This window comes from Microcaecilia unicolor, chromosome 11 (genome assembly GCF_901765095.1).
Source record: "Microcaecilia unicolor chromosome 11, aMicUni1.1, whole genome shotgun sequence".
Classification (NCBI taxonomy): Eukaryota; Metazoa; Chordata; class Amphibia; order Gymnophiona; family Siphonopidae; genus Microcaecilia; species Microcaecilia unicolor.
Genome location: NC_044041.1, coordinates 131,734,378 through 131,759,068, shown reverse-complemented (window position 1 = coordinate 131,759,068; position 24,691 = coordinate 131,734,378). Strand labels below are relative to the sequence as shown.

Below are 24,691 nucleotides of genomic sequence, written 5' to 3'. Positions count from 1 at the left end.
CTAACAAACATTTCCCACACCATAGTGTGTCAGACAATGTCATCAATCTGTGAGGACTTCCAATCTTGCTGGTTCTTGGAAAGCGTCTATTTTGATCAAGTTCTAATTTGGGCCAGAAAGTCTAGTTATTAAACTGTCAAGCTTCCGTCATCCAACAACACAATAAAACTGGAAAAAGAATTAACAAATTAAATTTATCAAATGAACTGCCAAAAGTGATGAAGGTAGTCTACTAGTCCCATCTACAGACTTGAAAACATCCTTGAAGCCATGCCCCCCAAATGCATTCCCCACCTATTAAAGTCTTCCTGGCAAGTCTCCCTCTAGCATCTACAAACTGCAAGGTTTCTTTCGCCATATCTGTCCTATAATGTATGCTATATCCCCTGGGAAACATATGTCCTAACGTAAGGGCATCACTCCAAACTGGAAGGCTTTAATAAGTGCTCTAGCAGCTTTACTTAAAATGGATCCTCTCCTTTCTGCTTCACTACACACAGAGAAAAATGTTTTTCTATTAATTTGGAGAAAGATTTGGCTGGATTACTAAACAAAAAGGATGGCAAATGACAGCAAACACTGGCCATAGAGGAGAAACTGAATGAATTCTTTGCTTCTGTCTTTACGGAAGAAGATGTAAGAGATCTGCCTGTACCAGAAATCGTTTTCAAGGGCGATGATGCAGAGGAATTGAAAGAAATCTCGGTGACCCTGGAAGATGTACTCAGCCAAATTGACAAATTAAAGAGTAGTAAAATCACCTGGACCAGATGGCATAAATCCAAGGGTACTCAAAAGAACTCAAGCATGAAATTTATGATCTGCTGTTAGTAATATGTAACCTGTCGTTAAAATCGTCAGTAGTACCTGAAGATTGGAGGGTAGCAAATGTGATGTTGATTTTTAAAAAGGGTTCTAGGGGTGATCTGGGAAATGATAGACCGGTAAGCCTGATGTCGGTGCGGGCAAAATAGTGGAAACTATTATAAAGAATAAAATTATAGAACACGTAGACAAACATGGTTTAATGGGACAGAGTCAGCATGGGTTCAGCCGAGGGAAGTCTTTCCTCACTAATTTGCTTCATTTCTTTGAAGGCGTGAATAAACATGTGGCTAAAGGTGAGCCAGTTGATGTAGTGTATCTAGGTTTTCAGAAAGCTTTTGATAAAGTTCCTCATAAAAGACTCCTTAAGAGAGAAAATTAAAGAGTCATGGGGATAGGAGGCAAGGTTCTGGTGTGGATTAGGAATTGGCTACTGGACAGAAAACAGAGGGTAGGGTTAAATGGTAATTTCTCTCAATGGAGGCGAATGAAGTGCCACAGGGATCTATACTGGGACCAGTACTATTTAACATATTTATAAATAATATGGAAATCGGAATGATAAGCAAGGTGATCAAATCTGCAGATGATACAAAATTATTCAAAGTTGTTAAAACACATGCGGACTGTGAAATATTGCAGGAAGATTGGGCGTCCAAATGGCAGATTAAATTTAATGTGGACAAATGCAAGGTGATGAACATTGGAAAGAATAATCCGAATCACAGTTACCTGATGCTAGGGTCCACCATGGGGGTCAGCACTCAAGAAAAGTTTAAGTACATAAGTATTGCCATACTGGGAAAGACCAAAGGTCCATCAAGCCCAGCATCCTGTTTCCAACAGTGGCCAATCCAGGTCACAATATACCTGGCAAGATCCCAAAAAAGTACAAAACATTTTATACTGCTTACCCCAGAAATATTGGATTTTCCCTAAGTAAATTCAATAACGGTCTATAGGAAGCCGTCCAAACCTTTTTTAAACTCCGCTAAGCTAACCGCCTTTACCATATTCTCTGGCAACGAATTCCAGGGTGTTGTAGATAATACGCTGAAATCTTCTGCTCAGTGTGTGGCAGATGCCAAAAAAGCAAATAGGATGCTAGGAATTATTAGGAAAGGGTTGGTGAATAAGACCGAAAATACTATAATGCCTTTGTATTGATCCATGGTGCGTCCGCACCTTGAGTATTGTGTTCAGTTCTGGTCGCCGTATCTCAAAAAAGATATAGCGGAATTAGAAAAGGTTCAAAGAATAGCGACCAAAATGATGAAGGAGATGGAACTCCTCTCGTATAAGGAAAGGCTAAAGAGGTTAGGGCTCTTCAGCTTGGAAAAAGAGACAGATGAGGAGAGATATGACTGAGGCCTACAAATTCCCGAGTGGTGTAGAACGAGTAGAAGTAAATCAATTTTTTGCTCGTTCCAAAAGTACAAAGACTAGGGGACACTCGAGGAAGTTACATGAAATACTTTTAAAACAAATAGGAGGAAATATTTTTTCACTCAACGAATAGTTAAGCTCTGGAACTCTTTGCCAGAGGATGTGGTAACAGCATATCTGGGTTTAAAAAAAGGTTTGGACAAATTCCTGGAGGTAAAGTTCATAGTTTGCTATTGAGGTAGACATGGGAAGCAACTGCTTGCCCTGGGATTTGTAGTATGGAGTGTTGCCACGATTTGCTAAGTACTTGTGACCTGGCTTGGCCACTGTTTCAAAAACAGGATACTAGGCTAGATGGACCATTGTTCTGACCCAGTATGGCTACTCTTATGTTCTTATTTAGCTCGTCCCACGTCCTAAAAATATTTAGGATCCTAATTTCTCTTCTGCTCTTTTCCTCTAATGGAGGCCCAAATGATTCCAGGTATAATTAATGTTAGTTGGGGATGGGAGACAGGAGGCAGTACTATGTTCCACTTCTTTACTGCTGAAAAGGTGATGGAGGTAGTTTTCTGGATAGACCATTGACATTTTCATGCTCACCTCCAATTCAGAGTCCGTTCCTGACTGCTTTTTGTCTTTTCCTTTCATGCCTGTGCTTCCGTTTTTCTTTCCGCTGCCTGATTTCCTCCCTCTACTGGAAAAAAAAGGAAGTGGGGAGGAATGGTTAAGGATGAAAAAGAAAAAGTGGAATTGAAATCAGTGCAACCCATTAAATATATATGTTTAGTACAATAAGAGTAATACAAGGAAATATACCAACTGCTAGTCACAGAGTGTGACTGGTGGTAAGATATACACTGCTGAGAAAATCTTTTCTGAATCTCCCTAGAATGATCTACATTTTGGCACAATTTATACTCAAAACAAGATAAGATCCTAACCTAAACACTAATAATCTGCCCCCTGCTTAGAAAGATTCAGTAATAAGCATGCTTTTGATTTACAATAACTTGCCTACAGCATTTTTTTTTAAGTATGTAATCAAATAGAAATAATTACAAATAAAATAAATATCCTTGCATGAAAGAGTAGATGCACTCATCATTCAATAACATGGAGCACCTCCTTTGGCAGCAATAACTTCAACTATATTTTTGCTCTGTTGATTAGCCTTTCAAATCACCCTCGAGGAACTATGGCTCACTCTTCAATACAGAACTATTTAAACTCTGTGACATTCAAGGGCTTTCCTTTCATGAACAGCTTGTTTCAACTCTTGCCACAATATTTCAATAGGGATTAGGTCCTGAATTTGACATGGCCAATTGAAACTGCAAAATATCTTCTTCAGCCATTCTGTAGTAGGCACAAACATTATAATGTCCGAGATATTGGCCAAGGGATCTCTTGGCCTAAATTCACCCAACATAGGACAGCATAAGCACACAGACCCTACCTATAACATTGAGTCACAGGGCAGAAACTTCTAACACTCTAAAAAGACAAGTAGTGGTACAACACAGAACAGTGCCTCCTAAAATAAGGGAGGCAGACTGTTTTGGTGACAACACTTACCAGGCCAACCAAAAACATAAGCATAATAATCTATAGAAACTGCTGACCCTGAGAATGGGGTGTGGAAAATGTCAGCCTGTAAACTTTTGCTGTGCTAACTCAAGGGAAAGCTTACTAATAGCAGCCAAGATAAACCTTCCCATTGAAGGAGTTCCCTGAGATGGCAATTCCCTTATTCCACCATGGCCAAGGGAGATGGGGCTCTCTGCATCCTTAATTAACATAACCTTTGGAACATATTTGATCACCAGGAACATCTACAGATAAGTTGAAATCTCCATTAGCGAAAGAAGAGGTTGCTTCTTTTACATCCAAGATTCACTCAAAACATAGCAATAAGCAGGGGTCTTTGAAATTGTGCTCCGAACACAAGATGGGAAAGAGCACAAGAGCTTCAGAGCTGGTAAGGATTAAAAATACTCCCAGATCCAGCCAAGGAATAATCAAAGATTAATAACACAATTCTGTGTTTCTGTCTCCATTTGTTCAACATAACCCTAAGGTTCAGAACTGGTCTGGTGAGAACACTAAGGAAGCAATTATTAGCCAAGCAGACTAGACGAAAGTCACCACTTATTTTTATTTTTTTTACTTAGCGCATTTGATATACCACTGAGGCCTTCACACAGGCATACAGCAGTTAACAAGTACAATTTTCTATACATGTATTGTCCCTAACGGGCTCACAATCTAAGTAGTACATATTGCATCTCTGGATTTGAACAATGGATCTGCCAGGTACTTCTTAGTGACCCATATTGGCCACTTTTGGAGAAAGGATATTGGGCTTAATAGTTTCTTGGCTAACCCAGCATGGAATGTCTTCTGTTTTCACTGAACTAAAACTCTGATAGCAGCAATATCTAAGCTTCTCTCTACCATTAGGGCTTGTATATCTGGAATTTTGTTGCTTAGATAATGAACATTAGAGTTCAGAGCCTTCAAAATATTTCTCCTTCCCTTGTCTACACTATGTATAACTTCACAGCAGTCATCTTCAGCTGCAGTTCAAGGGTAGCCTGTAAGTACCTCACACACACACACTTTTCTTCACAAATCTTCCTTTGACAGCCCAAATCAATCAGCTTCCATACAACATAACCTGAATTATCATCCCTTTTCCTCCAACACAAAGGTTCAGGCCATTCCCTTACATATCAGAAAATGCTATGCTTAACTATCTAAGCCACTCTCCTAACTTCTTGAACTCTCCACATACTACAGCAACTCTGTTCTGAGCCAGTGATTTCGTGCCCAGGTGAACAACGGATCAAGATCAGAATCCCTTCTTTTTCTTCTATATTAAGAATATGATTTGTATTTCTGCTAATCATGGAAGGCATTTGACCTTTTTGTTTTCCTCCAAACATATTCCAAGTTAAAGCATTTGATAAGAATCCTCCTGCAGAAGAAGTTTTCTGTTATGATGCCTTTACATGGTGTGTCTGTTTTATTTTTTTGGTACAGCTATCACTTTTTTTCTGGGTATCACCTGCTACCTGTGCATAACATAGTGAAGACTATCTGTATATGCATTATCTGGGGGAACAGCTGAAGGTCAAGGTCTCTGCACCAAGGTTTTCCCCTAGCAGAGCCACTCATCTACTCTTGGTTCTTTAAATTGTCTCTTGGGGCAGAAGGAAAAATTATGTCTTACCTTATAATTTTCTTTCCTTTAATCCTACCAGACCAGTCCAGACAACTGAGTGTTGTATCCATTGACCAATGAATGGAGACAAAGAAAGTAGTTCCATATGTTCCACCCCTAAAAGGGACTGTGCAGCCACAGAATTACAAATAGACAAGCAATGGTGCTCAAGTTCATACTGTTGATCAATAATGAATAGTTGAGGCAAAATGCCATACTCATCCAATATATCTATCAACGATGTAGGAACAGACTCTGACATGCAGTACTTCCATTGAGTCAGGAGATGCATGATACACAAAGCATCATGCCAAGATCCACAAGAAGTCACAGAGACTCTGTGACATGCAGTACTTCCATTGAGTCAGGAGATGCATGATACACAATGCATCATGTCAAGATCCACAAGAAGCCACAGAATGGACTAAAAGTAAACAAAAAGAAATCAATTAGCATAAGGAAGGGTTTCTGGACTGGTCTGGTAGGACTAAAGCAAAAAAAAAAAAAAAAGGTCAAGACAGACATTTTTTTGTCTTATCGTCCATACTAAACCAGTCCAGATAAGTGGGATGTAGCAAAGTATTCTACAACAGGGTGGGAGTAGAAGAAAAGGCCCAAACAGTCATGAGGGCAAAGAACAAACATGATGATACAGCAGCCAAAATGTCAAAGCCCAAGATGGAACTGAGAAGGCTTTCATAGCTTTTATCTCTGAAAGGAAGTGTTAACCCTTGAGGAAGAAAGGCTGAAACAGGCAGGTGAACAAGCTGGAAATCATGTAAGAATGAGGATCAAACAATCATCCATGCAATAATGATCTGATCCAGCTACAGACATGATCCTTGACTAAAATACAAACAACATAGAAGGAAACAAGGAAGACAGGACCAGAGTTGCCCAGCTAGGAAAGAATTAACTACAGACAGTGAAACCTGTCAGTAGCCCACTAGCAGAAAAGTGTTGCCAGGTGCAGTGTAACACAAAAAGGACTGGAAGTATAAAAGAGAATCCCCTTGTGAAATTGGAGGGGGTGTTTTAAGGTGGGAAAAACAAGAATCTATGTTCCGCCCCTGGAAATCTTATGCTTTTATAGTGTAGCCCTAACATGTGTTTAATGCTTTTAATGTTATTCTCACTTCTAAGGATTTTTACTGCTACAGTCACTTCCTGCAATGTTATATGAGCAATGCATTGTTTACAATGTATGTAATGTAGTCTCACATGTACTGCAGTCATTCCTGCTTGTTTGTATAAAGTTTGTTACTACTAGTCTATTCTCCTGAAAGGTCTCCTCCCTTTCTTAGCCACGCCTGATTCTACCTGCTGTCATTTCTACTACCTTTGTCCTGCTGGGTCAGAAAGGATATGACCTGTCTCTCCAATTGAGGACTGCCCTTTATGACCATCTCTGATACCTGGTCTCAAGTTCTGCCCCTATTGGTCCATCTATCTCCCCCCCCCCCCCCCCACGAGCTTAGACATTCTCCATCCTGTCTCAGATGCACATGTTCCCCCGCTCCCCTGCAGTGAACTCGTCTTTTTCCTCCTTCTCTCTCCCATGATATTGCACAATCCAGCACCCCATCTCTGAACTGCTTCCAGCCTGACAACTCATCCACCTCTGCCTTAAAGCTTCCTTCACTTCAAATTTCCGTCTCTACCCACCGATACAGCTTTCAGAACTATGAAGTCCTTTGCCTTGGGGCAGTAACTTCTGAGAATCTACTGAATGTGAGTAAATTAGCTACATTTATTCAATAAAGTAAATTTCAGAAAAAAAGAGACTTCTGGTGTATGCCGGTGTGCAGAGGTTATTAAAGCTTTAAGGATATTATGCTTTAAGAGGGCTTGACAGTAAAAAGACAAATAATTATTAAAGGGGAATCAGAGAAATCTTTTTATCAAGCATGGTGTGCTTCTAAAAATGCCTTCTGCTGTCTGTACAGCACGAGAGGCTAATCAAACCAGAAAGTAAATATGCTGAATCGTTCTGAAATTCAACAAGTCTGTATGGAAGTGACTTCTGAGCCAAGAAAAACAACATTTCCTGACTTAAATAAAACTATGTTAAGTGCTGATTTATTATCTGATCATACTGCTCTAGAAAATGTTCCAGCTGACAGGGTTTGGTCTTGATTTGATTCGGTTTCTCCATCAACCTAGAGTCCTTTGGTGAACAGATTATCTTGATCTGGATGACAGTATACCCTCTTATTTGTTAAAGCATCCCTCATCTGATTTATTAAATTGGCTTGTTTTGTTTGTTAATACTACTTTTTTGGGGCTGATTCTCTGAAGAAATGGGAAGTATTGTTTTAACTCCAATCATAAAGCTGTATTTCTCTGTTTATTACCCTCCTCTCACCTACCAACACCCATTCTGTTAGAATATCAATAAAATGCTTTGATGTCCCCATGCATATCCTCACCCTCCCACTCTGTCAGACTGTCAAAGTAATGCTTTGATGTTTCTCTCATATATACTATCTGCTACCACATTTGCTTATTTCCGATCTGAGGAAGAAGGGCAACCTTCGAAAGCTAATCAAGAAATGTATTAAGTTATGTCCAATAAAAAAGGTATCATCTTTTTTTCTTTTCCATGTTTTATTTTGTTTGATTTCTATTGATAACTCCAGTCTCCAAACAGCCTGATGGCGATCTGTCCCAAACCGTTAATTTCAGTACAAATGAAAATAATCCCTTTCCTTAATAAGTTGGTTGAGTTTGTGGTTGGACTTCAACTTTCAAACTATTTGGATAAATGTGCATTATTGCTCAGTTCTCAGTATGGGTTTTGATCTTTTCATAGTACTGAAACTTTGTTGTTGTCACTAACCACTAAGGTAAAGTGGGTGTTGTACAGAGATGGTGAGGGAAGGCAATTTTGCAGCTTTCGATACTGTCAATCATGAGATTCTATTGAGTTTACTTTCTGGAGTTGGATTAGTAGGCCCAGTTTTTAGTTGGTTTGCATCTTTCCTGAAAAAGAGGAAGCATTTTATGTTGAAAGATGGTACTTATTTATCATCATAGAAACCCTCGTGTGGGGTAGTGCAGGGCTCCTATCTTTTGTGTAATTTATACATGAGCTCGCTTGGACATACTTCTTAGAATTCGGGTGAGCTTATGCTGATGATATGCTGATATTTTTGTGTTGATCCCTATTAATCGTGATACAGGTTTTGTTTGGTCTGTCATTGATGACTATTTTAGGAGGATCAGAGACTGGTCCACCTCTGTTCACATCGAATTAAATGATGACAAGTTTAGAATTCTATAGTTTACTCTTAACTTGGCAAACATCCCACAGTTTATTCAACTCAGTGATGGAATTCAACTAAATACTGAAAAGGTATCAACGGTTTTAGGGATATTATTGGACTCTTCTTTAAATATGGAACCTCAGATTAATAGTTTGGTTAGGAAAGCCTATTTTGAGATGAAGTAGCTTCGCCTACTGAATTCCTATATGTTGAAGGATAATTTTAGAATCATTGTGCAATTTTCAATTTTAGATATACTTGCAATTCTTTACAGCTAAATATAATTTCTAGACTAATTCATAAAATTCAACTGATCCAAAATTCAGTTGCTAGACTTATGTTTTGTAAGTCTCTTGGCGACCATTTGACTTCACTGTTGGGAGTTGCATTGGCTGCAGGTACAGGCTAGGATCAATTTAAGGTGCTATGCCTAGCTTTTAAAATGCTGGAAAGCAACTGCATGGGAAAATTAGGTTCTTACCTTGATAATTTTCTTTCCTTTAGTCACAGCAGATGAATCCATTAACTGATGGGTTGTATCCGCCTACCAGCAGGTGGAGATAGAGAACACTGAAAGAACATGGTGTTCCTGGACATCCAGCCCCCTCTGCCTTCAGTATATGAAATTTCCAAAGCAGAGTGAATAAGAAAGGCAAAATAACGTAAAGTTTCCTCACAAAGAACAAACGCCCCTGAACCGGAGCAATAACCAAACATAGGAGGGACGTTATCAACCTCCTGCAATACAAACAGCATGTAGTAACTCTGATAGCTTGTCTTCAAGTACTCCTGATGAAGCACAATGTCTGTATGCAACATCTGTACAAAAACTAAAGACAGACAGGGAGGGATCATGGATTCATCTGCTGTGACTAATGGAAAGAAAATTATCAAGGTTAAGAACCTAATTTTCCCTTCCTTGTCATCAACAGCAGATGAATTCATTAACTGATAGGATGTACCAAAGCACTCCCTAAGTAGGGTGGGAACAGGCAACTCCGCGAGCAAGCACTTGCACTCCAAAATGCGCATCCTGCCGTGCTGCCACATCCAGCCTGTAATGGCAGATGACTGGGCGGCTAAATGGCAGATGACATTTAATGTGAGCAAGTGCAAGGTGATGCATGTGGGAAAAAAGAACCCGAACTATAGCTACGTCATGCAAGGTTCCACGTTAGGAGTTACGGACCAAGAAAGGGATCTGGGTGTCGTCGTCGATAATACACTGAAACCTTCTGCTCAGTGTGCTGCTGTGGCTAGGAAAGCGAATAGAATGTTGGGTATTACTAGGAAAGGTATGGAAAACAGGTGTGAGGATGTTATAATGCCGTTGTATCGCTCCATGGTGCGACCGCACCTTGAGTATTGTGTTCAATTCTGGTCGCTGCATCTCAAGAAAGATATAGTAGAATTGGAAAAGGTGCAGCGAAGGGTGACTAAAATGATAGCGGGGATGGGACGACTTCCCTATGAAGAAAGATTAAGGAGGCTAGGGCTATTCAGCTTGGAGAAGAGACGGCTGAGGGGAGACATGATAGAGGTATATAAAATAATGAGTGGAGTGGAACAGGTGGATGTGAAGCGTCTGTTCACGCTTTCCAAAAATACTAGGACTAGGATGCATGCGATGAAACTACAGTGTAGTAAATTTAAAACAAATTGGAGGAAATGTTTCTTCACCCAACGTATAATTAAACTCTGGAATTTGTTGCCGGAGAAAGTGGTGAAGGCGGTTAGCTTAGCAGAGTTTAAAAAGGGGTTGGACGGTTTCCTAAAGGATAAGTCCATAAACCGCTCCTAAATGGACTTGGGAAAAATCCACAATTCCAGGAATAACATGTATAGAATGTTTGTACGTTTGGGAAGCTTGCCAGGTGCCCTTGGCCTGGATTGGCCGCTGTCATGGACAGGATGCTGGGCTCGATGAACCCTTGGTCTTTTCCCAGTATGGCATTACTTATGTACTTATGAGAAGCTCAGGTAGCTGCACGACAGATCTCTTGAAGGGAAAAGACACCCATTTCAGCCCACAAAGAGGACATTGCCCTCGTAGAGTGCGCTTTAAACGCTTCAGGCGGTGCCCACCCTGAAAGCAGATAAGCAGAAAAAATGAATTCCTTAAGCCAGCAGGCTATAGTGACATCTGTAGATACTGTCACAGAGCCCTGCGGACATCCAAAAGGCGTAATTGCCCAAAGTAGTCCGGAAACTCCTCCTTACAAACGGAAGGAAGAAAAATGGGCTGGTTCAGGAGAAAAGCTGAAACCACCTTCGGCAGAAAGGAAGGCACTGTACGAACAGTTACCCCGGATTCCGAGAACTGTTGAAAAGGATCCCGACAGGAAAGAGCCTTCAGCTCAGACACTCTTCTTGCCAATGTCACTGACACTAAAAAAACTGTCTTGAGAGTCACATCCTTCTCAGAAGCCCGTTTAAGAGAGCGCTGAAGCGCCTTCAACACGAGCCCCAGGTACCAAGCCAGACAGGGTGACCGCAAAGGAGGACGGAGCCAAAGCGCCCCTCTGAGAAATCGGAGAATATCCGGATGAGCAGCAAGGGACAAGCCGGAGACTTTCCCCCGGAAGCAAGCCAACGCTGCCACTTGACCTCAAAGGGAATTGTAGGCCAGGCCCTTTTGTAGTCCATCCTGCAAAAAATCCAGCAAAAGCGAGACTGCCAGAGTTGGCGAGATAGACTTTGGAGTACACCATGCCTCCAAAGTGCGCCAGATCCGAGCATAAGTCGCAGAGGTAGACCGCGTGAGAGCCTGCAAGAGCGTGGCAATAACCTTATTGGAATAGCCCTTGTCCCTCAATTGCGCCCCCTCAAGAGCCAGGCCGTAAGACCAAAGCAGCAAGGATCTTCCATAGTCACCGGACCCTGAACTAACAAGTTCAGAACCCGAGGCAAAGGAAGAGGCGCGTCACCAGCATCCACCGGAGATCCGCGTACCACAGACGCCTTGGACAATCTGGGGCGATGAGAATCAGCAATCCTCGGAGCAGGCAAATCTGAAGTAGTACTCGCCCTATCAAGGGACAAGGAGGGAACACGTACAGGAGGCCCGAGGGCCAAGGTTTAGCCAGGACATCCAATCCTGCCGAGCAAGGATCTCTCCTTCTGCTGAAAAAGCGAGGAACTCTGGCATTTACGCTTGACGCCATGAGGTCCAAGCCTGAAGTCCCCCATTTTGGCACAAATCTGAAGAAAACCTTCTTCTGCCAGTTCCCGTTCTGCTGGGTTGATTTGATGTCTGCTGAGGAAATCGGCTAGTATGTTGCTCTGACCGGCTACGTGAGACGCGGACAGCAGCTCTAGGCCCAGTCGCAGATCTGAGACGACTCCACAGCCAGGGCCCTGCACAGAGTGCTGCCCTGACGATTGATGTAGGCCACTGCTGTCATGTAGTCCAACAGAACTCAGACAAGAAGACCCTTCAGCGTCCTGTGGAAGGCCAGAAGAGCATGGAATATCGCTCTCAGTTCCAAGCGATTGATGGACCATCCCGCTAACGCGGTGGATCACAGACCCTGAGCATAGCGTCCTTGGCAATGAACTCCCCAGCCTGAAAGGCTGGCATCCGTTATCACCAGACACCAAAAAGGAAGAGCCAGTGGCATCCCCTACCGCAGCATGCTGTCGGAAAGTCACCAATCCATACTGCACGGGGCCGCAGGAAGTCACCTTAGTCTGCGTAGGTATTCCTGGAAAATCGGAGACCATTGCTGAAGCAGAGCAAGCTGCAGCGGCCTCATGTGAGCTCTCAGCCAGGGACCCACCTCTATGGTGGCCGTCATCGATCCCAGGAGCTGAACAAAGTCCCAAGCTCGAGGGCGAGGCATTCGCAGGAGCAGGCGGACCTGATTCTGAAGCTTGAGACGCCTGTTGTCGTGAAGAAAAACAAACCCCGAAGCCGTGTCAAACCGGACCCCCAAATACTCGAGAGACTGAGAGGGGGGTCAGGTGACTTTTGGGCATATTGACTACCCAGCCCAGAGTCTGAAGAACTGTAACAACTCTGGCTGTGGCAAGTCGGCTTTCGTCTGCCAAATCCACTCTGATGAGCCAGTCGTCGAGATAAGGGTGAACTCTGATACCCTCTTGCCTGAGAAAGGCAGCCACCATTAACATCACCTTGGAAAAAGTCCAAGGAGCAGTTGCCAGGCCGAAAGGCAAGGCGCGAAACTGGAAATGTTGACTCAATACCGCAAACCGGAGAAACCGCTGATGCGGTGGCCAGATGGGAATATGCAAATACGCTTCCTTGAGGTCCAGAGACGTGAGAAACTCTCCTGGTTGTACCGCCGCAATGACAGAGTGCAGGGTTTCCATACGGAAGTGTCACACTCCTAAGGCCTCATTGACTCTGCGTAAGTTGAGGATAGGTCTGAACGACCCACCTTTTCAAGGCACCACAAAATAGAGTAGCGACCGCAGCTGCGTTCGGCGGGAGGAACCGGAACCACCGCTCCGAGCTTCAGCGACACCTGCAAGGTCTCATTTACCGCCGCTCGCTTGACGGCAGTGCCACATCGGGACTCCAAAAACGCATTTCCCACCGGGGTAGCGAATTCTAGTCGGTAACCTTCTCTGATCAGGTCCAGAACCCAATGACCCGAAGTAATCTTGGTCCACTCCTCGAGAAAGAGGGAGAGACGACCCCCTACTGCGGGATGAGTGGACCGGCGCCCAATCATTGTGGAGGACGCCCATAAACTCCTGGACGATGCCCGGACGCCGCAGCGCATTTGTCCAAACGAAAGGAGTTTCTCTGCTGGAAACGGGTATGTTGACCAAACCCCGCAGAGCGCCCCGGGCGATACCTGCGAGCTTCGTGAAAACGTGGCCTGGAAGAGGATGGAAAAGAAGGACTTTTGGAAGAAGGCCTCAGCCTATCCTCAGGCAACCGTTGGGACTAGAGACCCCTAGGTCCTTAACAAACTTCTCCAAATCCTCCCCAAATAAAAGAAGACCCCGAAAGGGGGAGGAGTGGCCTAGTGGTTAGCGTGGTGGACTTTGGTCCTGGGGAACTGGGTTCAATTCCCACTGCAGGCACAGGCAGCTCCTTGTGACTCTGGGCAAGTCACTTAACCCTCCATTGCCCCAGGTACAAATAAGTACCTGTATATAATATGTAAGCCGCATTGAACCTACGAGTGGGAAAGCGCGGGGTACAAATGTAACAAAAATTAAAAATAAAAAAAAAATAACCTCACCAGCCTTTGTTTAGAGGCCATGTCAGCTGCCCAATGCCAGAGCCAAAGGCGGCGGCGGGCAGCAACCACCACCGACATCTGCTGAGCCGAAGCTCTGACCAGATCATAAAGGGCATCAGCCAAAAAAGGCAGGGCAGACTCCATACGCGGGCCGACCTCAGCGAGGGAACCCACTCCATCGGTGGGCTGCTCAACCGCCTGCTGCAACCAGAAAAGGCAGACCTGGGCTGCATAGGAACTGCAAATAGCCGCCCGTAAGGAAAGGCCCGAGATTTCAAAGGACTGCCTCAGCGCAGATTCCAGCCACCGGTCCTGCATATCTTTCAAAGCGACCCCTCCCTCCACCGGGAGAGTAGTCTTTTTAGGCACAGCCGTGACTAACGCATCCACTTTAGGCATCTCAAAGAGGGCCAACCAACTTTTACTCAGAGGATAAAGGTGACACATAGCCCTGGCCACCTTCAAGGGGCCATCAGGGTCAGACCATTGAGCTGAAATAAGCTCTTGGATGGAAGCATGCACAGGAAAAGCCCGAGAAGGCTTCTTAGTACTAGCCATCCGAGCATTAAAAGAGGCAGCGCTCTCGTCAGGATCTTCAATACAAAGGGCCTGTAAGGCATCAGAAATGAGAGCTGGCAGCTCATCGTGGTGGAAAATCCGAACCGCTTTAAGGTCATCCAACTCGTGTGGCAAGCAGCCACCCTCGTCTGGATCCGCAGTCCGTGAGGGCCTGCCAGACCCCTAAGACTCCCCGAAACTAGAACCACGGGGTATTCACTTGTCTACACTTAGTGTCAGCCAAAAGCTCGGGGGAAGAAATAAAGTCTCCAGCAGACGCTGGGCTATCAAGAACTGGAGGCAACCCAGTCCGAAAGGAATTGTCAGGATCCTCAGGCAGTGCTCTTCCTATATAATAATTCTCACCTCCAACGTTCTATGCTTGGGACCGTGGCTCCATGGCTGCAGGTGGTCTGCGAGGCAGACATGCATGGACGTCACTGACGTCAAAACAGCTGATTCCATCCTCCTACTGCCTCGGAATCAGCTGTCACCCCCTGCGCTACGCCCCTTCGAAACACACCCCCTTCCGCGAACCTGTCGATCCCCCCCACCGGAACGCCGAAAACCGCACACCCCCCCCCCCCCCCCCCGTTGTGTACTACCTATGCTGACAGCTGAAGTGTTGTTCTGCCCTTCGGGTGGGTTCCTCAATCATCTTCTCAGAAAGTTTAACTCCGTGCATCTGACGTCAGACGCACGCAGAGGAACTTCCAGACAAGATGATTGAAGAACCAACGGGAAGGAAAGAACAACACTTCGGCTGTAAGAACAGGTAGCACAACAACGGCAGCGGCGGCGGCCGGGGGGGGGGGGGGGGGGGGGGAGAAGTTTTCGCCAGCACGGGGAGGGGGGGGGGGGACAGGTTCGCGGAAGGGGAGGGTTCAAGGGGGCCACAGCATCAGCAGCACAAATTCAGAGGAGAAAAACTCACCCTGTGCATCCTCCCCCACCGAACCAGCTCTGGAGAAAGCCTCTTTTCTTTTTTTTACTGTGAGGAAAGTTAGAGGCAGGCAGAAACAGAGGAACTCCGGGAGGAGGGGGAATGGGGTAAGGCAGGGACATGGAAAACCAAGTATGCCTTTAAAGTGGGCACCACCAGCCACAACACCGCCCCCCCCCCCCCCCCCCGCTCTACTGGCAAAGCACAGGAGCCTCCCCAGGCAGAAATCCAGGAGCTGAGAAAGCAATGTCCACACCTGCTGGGAGATAGAGATATACTGAAGGCAGAGGGGGCTGGGCGTCCAGGAACACCATGTGCTTTCAGTGTTCTCTATCTCCACCTGCTGGTAGGTGGATACAACCCATCAGTTAATGGATTCATCTGCTGTTGATGACAAGGAAGGAATGTTTGTCCTATTTATTGAAAATTATAAGTTTACTGTGACTACTAGGAGCTGTAATCAAATGTCTTTGATTTTTCCAACAATTAGATTTGTTAGATTCAAAGCTTTATTTTTTCATTCTTTTTTGTTTTTGATAGTTCATTTATGGAATAATCTTCCTTTAAAATTACATTTGATGAACTGGTATTACTTTTTTTCATAAAGCTTTAAAAACTTGTTTCAGTTTAGTAACATTTGATCAATTTTTTAACTTATCAGTGATGTAGATTTTGCTTAGATTGTTATTTTACTTGAATTTTTTGTAATTTCTTGCCTTGAATCTCAAATTAAGGGAATTGGCGGATGATATGTTATAGCAGACTTAACATTTGTCAAGAGAGCTAAAGATTTAAAAAATGTACAAAATTTTGTGGAAGTTTAAACCCAGCATTTAAAAGACTGTGAAAGTATTTCTTCTGACCACATACCAAAGGGCAGTTAAATTCAAGAACCTTCTATTGTCTTGCTAAATAACCTTCCCTGCTCAAGGTGCTGGACCCCTCCCCTCTGCATTGCCTGCAGTAGCTCAAAACCAGTAACTTGAAAGAGAAACTGCTTGTAATCATCACCTTCTTTCAAGCACACTGAACAAGAAAATTGGCAAATTTATGATCATTTGGATTGAGCATGAGAAGTATTAAGAAATAAAATCGACTTAGAAGTGAATCCAAACAGCGCTCTAAAAGTAACGCTGAAACAGCACAGGGCTTTACCGCCCCTATGATCAGAGATAATAGCATGCAAATTTAAGCACGCTATTATCTCTGATCATAGGGTAAAGTGCGGGAGGATTGTACTCGAAACATGCGCTCAGGTACAATCCTCCCACACTTGATTCACAGGTCTGGGCTGTCAAAAGCCCAGACCTGTCAAACACAGGGGCTGGAGGTCCATGGGACCATCAGACCCCAAGTACCCCCAAGTCGAGCCAAGCAACACAGGGACTGGAGGTCCGGCGGACCTCCAGTCCCCTCCCCCCCGACACAAATTCAGAGAGGGGCAGGAGATCTGGTGGGTCTCCATCCCCCCAACCCCCCTCAAATAGAGCCCTAGTGGCCCTATCTCTGATCTCTCCGCCCCCCCCCATCATCCCCTTAAATGACCCTGGTGGCTCAGTGGGCCGCGAAGTCAACTCCTCCACCGACCTGGTGGTCTAGTGGCCTTCTTCCCCACCCACTACCTTAGTTGGAGGAGGGAGGTGGCCTCTCTCCTCCCATCGGCGCCGCCTCAAAGATGGCCGCCGACTGAAAGGTCACGGAGGCCAACAGCTCCAGGAACCCAGGTCGGATACCGACCGAAAAGTCGGGTTCACGGAATACCACAGTCCAGCAATTAAGTGCTGTGTTGCCGCAAGCAGAAGCCCTACCGGTGAGAAGATCCAGAGGGACGTTGTAAGCACCAGGACGTCCCCGGGACATTTCACCCAGGAGGGCCCACACGTGAGAACCGGCCATATCCGCCAATCGGCCTCGGCTCAGTAACGCCGGCCAAGCCCCGATCATAGCACTCAACGAATCGAAGGAACCGAATCGAAGGAGCACTGATCGGAATCTCCCCAGTTCCGGAACGGGCTGGAAGAGTGGCAGCAGCCTTGAACTCCGTCCACAACCTCAGAGAGGCGTCCGGCTCCAGTCTCTACGGCGCTGGCCCGCTGCAACGCAGCCGCTCCAAGACATACATGTCTAGGTGGCCAAACTGTACGAGGAAAGACTTGCCGACTTAAACACCCCAACCCAACGCAGCGAAGTCGGAGAACCGCAACACGATCTGTCCAAAGCCACGCGCTGCAGCAGCGAACGGATTGCACAACCCAACTAGAGGCTAAAACGCGCACCATCCACTTGCCGGAGACCAAGTGGTGTCTACCAAGATCGGGCCCTCTGAAGCGCCCCGGAACACAACACGAACCCTCTGAACCAAACCGGACAGCAGACGGAGCCAAAGTCCGCAATTCTAGTGAGGCTCACTTCAGCACAACACCCAGACCACCAACCCAACCACACGGAAGAAACATACCCACGTGGCAGAGTTAAGAACCCGCGACCAGGCCAAAACAGCCGGCTCAAAAACACGGAGGGAAGAAAAGAGCTATAGAGCACGAATTCACTTGAAAGACTGCCACGACCGGAATCAAAAAACCCTGCACTGCTTGTGCTAATCTGTAACAGTAAGATACATACTTATCCAGGCTCTGCTCAAACTAACTATAACATAAAGTTACTATCTAGGCACTGCCTACACTAACTATAACTCTAAGTTATCAGTTATTCCTGTCCTGCTCATACTTCTAGAACTAAATGCTAGTCACTTCCTCCTGTAATGTTTCTAAACACATCACTGTAACTGCTTGCATTTATGCCTAACTGTGATAGCAAACTTTTTGCCATGTTCATGCTTAATAAGACATTATGCTATTTGTGTACTTCTGACATGCTCTCCTTATACAATAGCACAAGTCTGACACTCTTAATCACAATTTAGAGCCTTGTAAATGCTTAGAGCCTTGTAATTGCTTTGCTTCTTAATGCCCTCCAATACTTGCCTTAAATGATTGCTAAATATGAATGTCACAAACACATTCTAACCACCTCTTAGATACTTTGCCTCTAATTGCTTCTGAATGTTTGCCTTATAAATGATTGTTAAACATAATCTGTTTAAATACTAATCTAAATGTCTTGAATTGTCTTGCCACACTATAGACAATCTAAAAACCTGTAGATGCTCCCATTGCCTTCACCTGAAGGCTTTAAATGTCTTCCCCAGGTATGACTTGCTAAACATCTAAGAATACCGCAAAGAAGCACGATCTGGAATCCGCTACATACTTTTAAACACATAGCAAGCCTTTCGATACAGTAGCCAATATGAACACCAACAAACTGCTCATGATAATATACCTCCTCCCCCTAATACATTACGCATGGACTATTCCCAACATAAACACCAATCTATCCACAACACACACACCCTACATACAACCCACGCACCACTCACCAGAACAAAAGAATAACCATCAACAAAAAGGAAAGATAAACATACATGGAAACAACCAAAAGAAAGGGAAGAAAGGACACAACAAAACTAGAGACCAAGAAAGCAGACAACTAATAAGAATTAATACAACGGCGTCACAAACCGAACTCTACCATTCAATCCAAATGGGCTACTTAAACGCCAGATCTGTAATAGCCAAAACACAGGATATAACAGACTGGATTACTGAAGACAATCTCGACTTCCTATTCATTACAGAAACCTGGATACACGACCTCAAAGACCCTATTATCTTAGAACTATGCCCACCAGGATACAAAATTACCCATTGGACAAGAAAAGGTAAAAGAGGAGGAGGATTAGCCATAATATACAAATCTGAATTCACCGTCACAAACACAGGCGAATCCATATTGCCACAACTCGAAATTGCCTCAATAAGAATCAATAACCCAAAACTGCAGGATCAACTTAACGCAGTTATACTTTATAGACCATCAGGCAAATGGCAAGAATCCCAAACACACCTCATGGACTTTATTTCGAACACTTGCATCTCTTCCTCAAACCTCATCATAATAGGAGACATCAACTTACACATTGAAGATACTACCACAACAAGTACCCAAGAATGCAAAGAGTTCTTACAGCTATGGGACCTCCAAGAACCAAACTCGCAACAAACTCACAAAAAAGGACACACAATAGATATCATCACACACAAATTTGATCACAATGCAAACCTTATATTAACAGATACTAAATGGACACCTGTATTGTGGTCAGACCATCACAAAGCTTACATCACCCTCTTATGGAGAATGAAAGACACAACTAACAAACAAACATGAAAAACTTACACCACGAGAGGAAAAATAGATCCGATAAAATTCTGGCAACAGATCTACCACGACGGATGGACAATTGAGGCATACACAATCCAATTCCTCTCAGAATGGGATAATAGATGCAAATCAATACTAGACAACATTGCCCCAATCCAAACCATAAGTACATAAGTACATAAGTAATGCCATACTGGGAAAAGACCAAGGGTCCATCGAGCCCAGCATCCTGTCCACGACAGCGGCCAATCCAGGCCAAGGGCACCTGGCAAGCTTCCCAAACGTACAAACATTCTATACATGTTATTCCTGGAATTTTGGAGTTTTCCAAGTCCGTTTAGTAGCGGTTTATGGACTTGTCCTTTAGGAAACCGTCCAACCCCTTTTTAAACTCTGCTAAGCTAACCGCCTTCACCACTTTCTCCGGCAACGAATTCCAGAGTTTAATTACATGTTGGGTGAAGAAAAATTTTCTCAGATTTGTTTTAAATTTACTACACTGTAGTTTCATCGCATGCCCCCTAGTCCTAGTATTTTTGGAAAGCGTGAACAGACGCTTCACATCCACCTGTTCCACTCCACTCATTATTTTATATACCTCTATCATGACTCCCCTCAGCCGTCTCTTCTCCAAGCTGAAAAGCCCTAGCCTCCTTAGTCTTTCTTCATAGGGAAATAGTCCCATCCCCGCTATCATTTTAGTCGCCCTTCGCTGCACCTTTTCCAATTCTACTATATCTTTCTTGAGATGCGGCGACCAGAACTGAACACAATACTCAAGGTGCGGTCGCACCATGGAGCAATACAACGGCATTATAACATCCTCACACCTGTTTTCCATACCTTTCCTGATAATACCCAACATTCTATTCGCTTTCTTAGCCGCAGCAGCACACTGAGCAGAAGGTTTCAGTGTGTTATCGACGACGACACCCACATCCCTTTCTTGGTCCGTAACTCCTAACGTGGAACCTTACGTGGAACCTTACGTGGAACCTCGCACAGAAAGAACTCACTACCATGGTTCAATGAAGAACTGAAAAAACTCAAAACACAAGTCAGGAAATTGGAACGAGCGTGGAATAAAAAGAAAGACGACCCCACACTCACCCCTTGGGAACAACTCCAAAGGAAATATAAATATACCATAAGACAATCCAAAAGATCATACTACAAAACTGAAATAGGACCAAATTATAAAGACACACACAAACTCTTCCAACTTGTAAATAATATAAAGACACACACAAACTCTTCCAACTTGTAAATAAATTGTTGGACACCGCACCAGTCATGAACAACAGCAAAGAAACACCAGGAGCTGACATCCTTGCGAAATACTTTAAAGAGAAAATCATACAATTGCGACTCAAAATACCTGTCAGCCCCATTGAATACACTACACTCCTAGACTGCCTAGACTCAGACCCAGGAGTATACCCTGCAGACAGGATCTGGACTGAATTCGAAATACTATCAGAAGATCTCATCTCACAAACACTTAAAAAATTCGCCAAATCACATTGCAAATTAATGTTTGCCCAAATAACCTTATGAAATCAGCCCCTCAACAATTCATAATACACCTAACGAACCATGTGAACTTTATGTTACAAAATGGACTCTTCCCAAGTGAGAAAGGAAACATTCTACTCACCCCCATACCTAAAGATGCAAAGAAAAACGCTAACGATTTAACTAACTATAGACCAGTTGCATCCATTCCCTTAATTACCAAAATAACGGAAGGGCTGGTGACCAAACAACTCACAGATTACATATACAAGTTCTCATTACTACAAGACTCCCAGTCAGGATTTCGCTCTAACCACAGTACCGAAACCGTACTAGTCACGCTCATGACCAAATTCAAACAAATGATAGCAACTGGCAAGAATATACTACTTCTACAATTCGACATGTCAAGCGCCTTCGACATGGTTGATCATGGAATTTTATTACACATCCTCAAATACTTCAGTATCGGAGGTAAAGTTCTCAATTGGTTCAAGGGGTTCCTAACTACACGCTCATATCAAGTCACAGCAAATTCGACTACATCAGCCTCTTGGACACCTGAATGCGGAGTTCCACAGGGATCTCCCCTCTCACCGACCATATTCAATCTAATGATGACACCCTTAGCCAAACTACTATCGATGCAAAACCTCAACCCATATATATACACTGACGACGTAACGATCCCATTCAAACAAGACCTAAATGAAATTTCCAACAAAATCAACCAAAGTTTACATATTATGCATTCTTGGGCAGACACATTTCAGCTGAAACTGAATGCGGAAAAAACCCAATGCCTAGTACTCACCTCGCAACATAACAATGACAAATTTACCACCGTCAACACACCAAAACTAAATCTACCAATCTCGGATACCCTAAATATTCTTGGAGTCACCATTGATCGTCATCTAACACTTGAGAATCATGCGAAAAACACAACCAAAAAGATGTTTCACTCAATGTGGAAACTAAAAAGAATAAGACCATTTTTTCCAAGGATCGTCTTCCGCAACCTGGTACAATCATTGGTACTCAGTCATCTGGATTATTGTAACTCACTCTATGCCGGCTGCAGTGGCGTACCTAGCATACTTGACACCTGGGCTGACCTTTTTTTAACACCCCCCCCCCCCCCCCCCATGAAAAAATTATTTTTAGCAATAATCATGAAATGAGATAAATGGTCAGAAAAGAAATAGACAGTAAAAAGTAAAGGATTAATACTTTTTTTTTTAAAGTATCTTTATTAAGTCAAAGTGTCATAAACATACAATAGCACAAAATAGCCACCAAAGTGTGCTCCAACATTTGTAGCTGCACTACTACATACAACATCGAGCTACCAGCTACATAACTAACAAAAATAAGCAACCATAAATTCTCGCCGCTGACTCACTTTTTCCATTTTAACCCCTTACCCTTAACAGTCACATGTCGACTATCATTCCCCTCCCCCTACTGCCCCCCCCCATGTCCACTTGCAAGACTAAGAAACATACTCCTATTCTAAACCCCTTTACACAGGCTGAAGAACCCTAATATTATTGAATAGTAAATATTATAAATTAAGATTACTGAAGATTACTTGGAGTACACTTGTCAGCCACCCTAAGGTAGATCATTCCACTGGAGCTTCGCGAGGGGGTACAAGCCTCTACGCATCAGCCACCCTGCTCCAAATTTCCCGATATAATCGGGACGCCACTGAAGTAGTGAATCTAAGAGAGGTCATCACCCAGCTAGCCATTTCCCTCATGGCATTCATCCAGATTAATACTTTTTAATTACATTAATGTATTTTTTGAAAAAAGATGTGAAAACCTACATATTGGTCTGTTGCAGTAACGAAGAACAACATTATAGTTTCTGTTTTCGAGCCTTAACTTCTGCAAATTTGTCTATGACTTCATCAAAATTGATCTCCTTTGCATATTCATGTTCAATGGACAGTATAGCCAGATTTGTCAATCTAACTTCACTCATAGTTGATCGAAGTACACTTTTTATTAATTTTAATTTTGAAAAGTTTCTTCCACATGAAGCAACAGATATACATATAGTTAGGAAAAGTCTTAAACATAAGGATAAGTTTGGCACAGATTCATAAAAATCCCATTTCACAATAAATTCTAGAAATTGCAATACCGTCCATGTCTTCGTTTCTTCAAGATTGATTCCAGCAGCTTTTAAATGTCTCCACAGTCGAAAAATTTCCACTAAAACTTCTTCACCAGAAAAATCATCATAAATTTCAACTATATTTGGTAACAACTTCCGAAGTTTTTCTTCTTCTGCAAAAATCAGAGAGCCTGGCTGAATGATAGCAAACACTTGCATTATTTGATCCATTGCTTTAGAACGAGTCTCCAATTCTTGGTGAAAACGATCAAGGCATTCAAACATAGCCCTTTTGGTTTCTTCTGGCAATGTAAGACCAGCATCTCTTGCTGTTTCTCCAGGCATTCTTCTTTGAAATTTTATTCTTTTTTCGATGGCAATATCCATTTCCTTACATTTTGTTGTTGCATAGTTAATGGCTTTCTCCACAATTTCTGTGCGCTGATCTTCAAGGAACAATTTTAAAGCTTGCATTTTCGCTGTACATTGCTCAAGGCTGATTTCGGCTGTTTGCAAATATTTTGTGTCTGATTAACCTCACCTAAAACTTCACACCAGAGAAAAAGATAACTCAGAAAAGAAAAATCGCACACAGCAGGGAGCAAAATCTGAGCTGATACTCTTGTATCCACATTTTCTTTTGGATCACACAGTACTTCAAAGGTAGAGATTAACTTGTCAAAATGTGTCTTTACAGCACGCACAGCTTCATAATGAGCACTCCATCTTCTCTGAGAAAGTCTTTTTACTGTTACACCTACATTCTGCAGCACTTCCCATCGATGAGTTGAGACTGAAAAGAATGAGTAAATTTTTTCCAATGTTCCAAAAAATGTCACACATGAAGAAACACTTCCAAAAGAATGAACTCCGCAAAGGTTCAGAGAATGATTTGCACAAGGCACAAATAAAGACTTGGGATTAATTTCTTTGATTTTTGCCTGAACACCACCATGAATACCAGCCATAGTTGCAGCGTTGTCATATCCTTGACCACGACAGAGGTTTATGTCCAGTCCATCACTATCCAATTGTTTCAAGATCTGTTCTGTGAGTTCAGCAGCAGTCTTCCCGGAAATAGGGAAGAAGCCCAAGAATGATTCCTTTATTTCAACTTTATCATCTTCAATATGGACATATCTGATCACTTCACACATTTGATCAGTGTGTGAAACATCAGGAGTGCTATCAAAAAGAATTCCAAAGTATTTTGCTTTTTTAATATCTGCCACTATGTTTTCTTTGACATAATTTCCCAGAAGAATGAATTCATTTTGAATTTTGGGAGATAAGTATGAAGTCACTCTCCTTTCAGAAGAAACAGTTTGATTGATTTTTACAAAAT

The 24,691-nt window shown here is 43.3% G+C and overlaps 1 protein-coding gene across 4 annotated transcripts in view; it reads right to left on the bottom strand.

Annotated features, from left to right (window-relative positions):
* The window catches only part of DRAP1 (DR1 associated protein 1), a 138,950-nt gene that overhangs the window by 51,679 nt on the left and 62,580 nt on the right, over nt 1-24,691 (bottom strand). For 2 of the 4 annotated variants that reach the window (XM_030218105.1, XM_030218107.1), the window contains exon 5: nt 2,815-2,908. In XM_030218105.1, the coding sequence (XP_030073965.1) occupies nt 2,815-2,908 (94 nt within the window). The remainder of the gene's footprint in view (nt 1-2,814; nt 2,909-24,691) is intronic. The other 2 variants (XM_030218106.1, XM_030218108.1) reach the window with 1 other exon arrangement.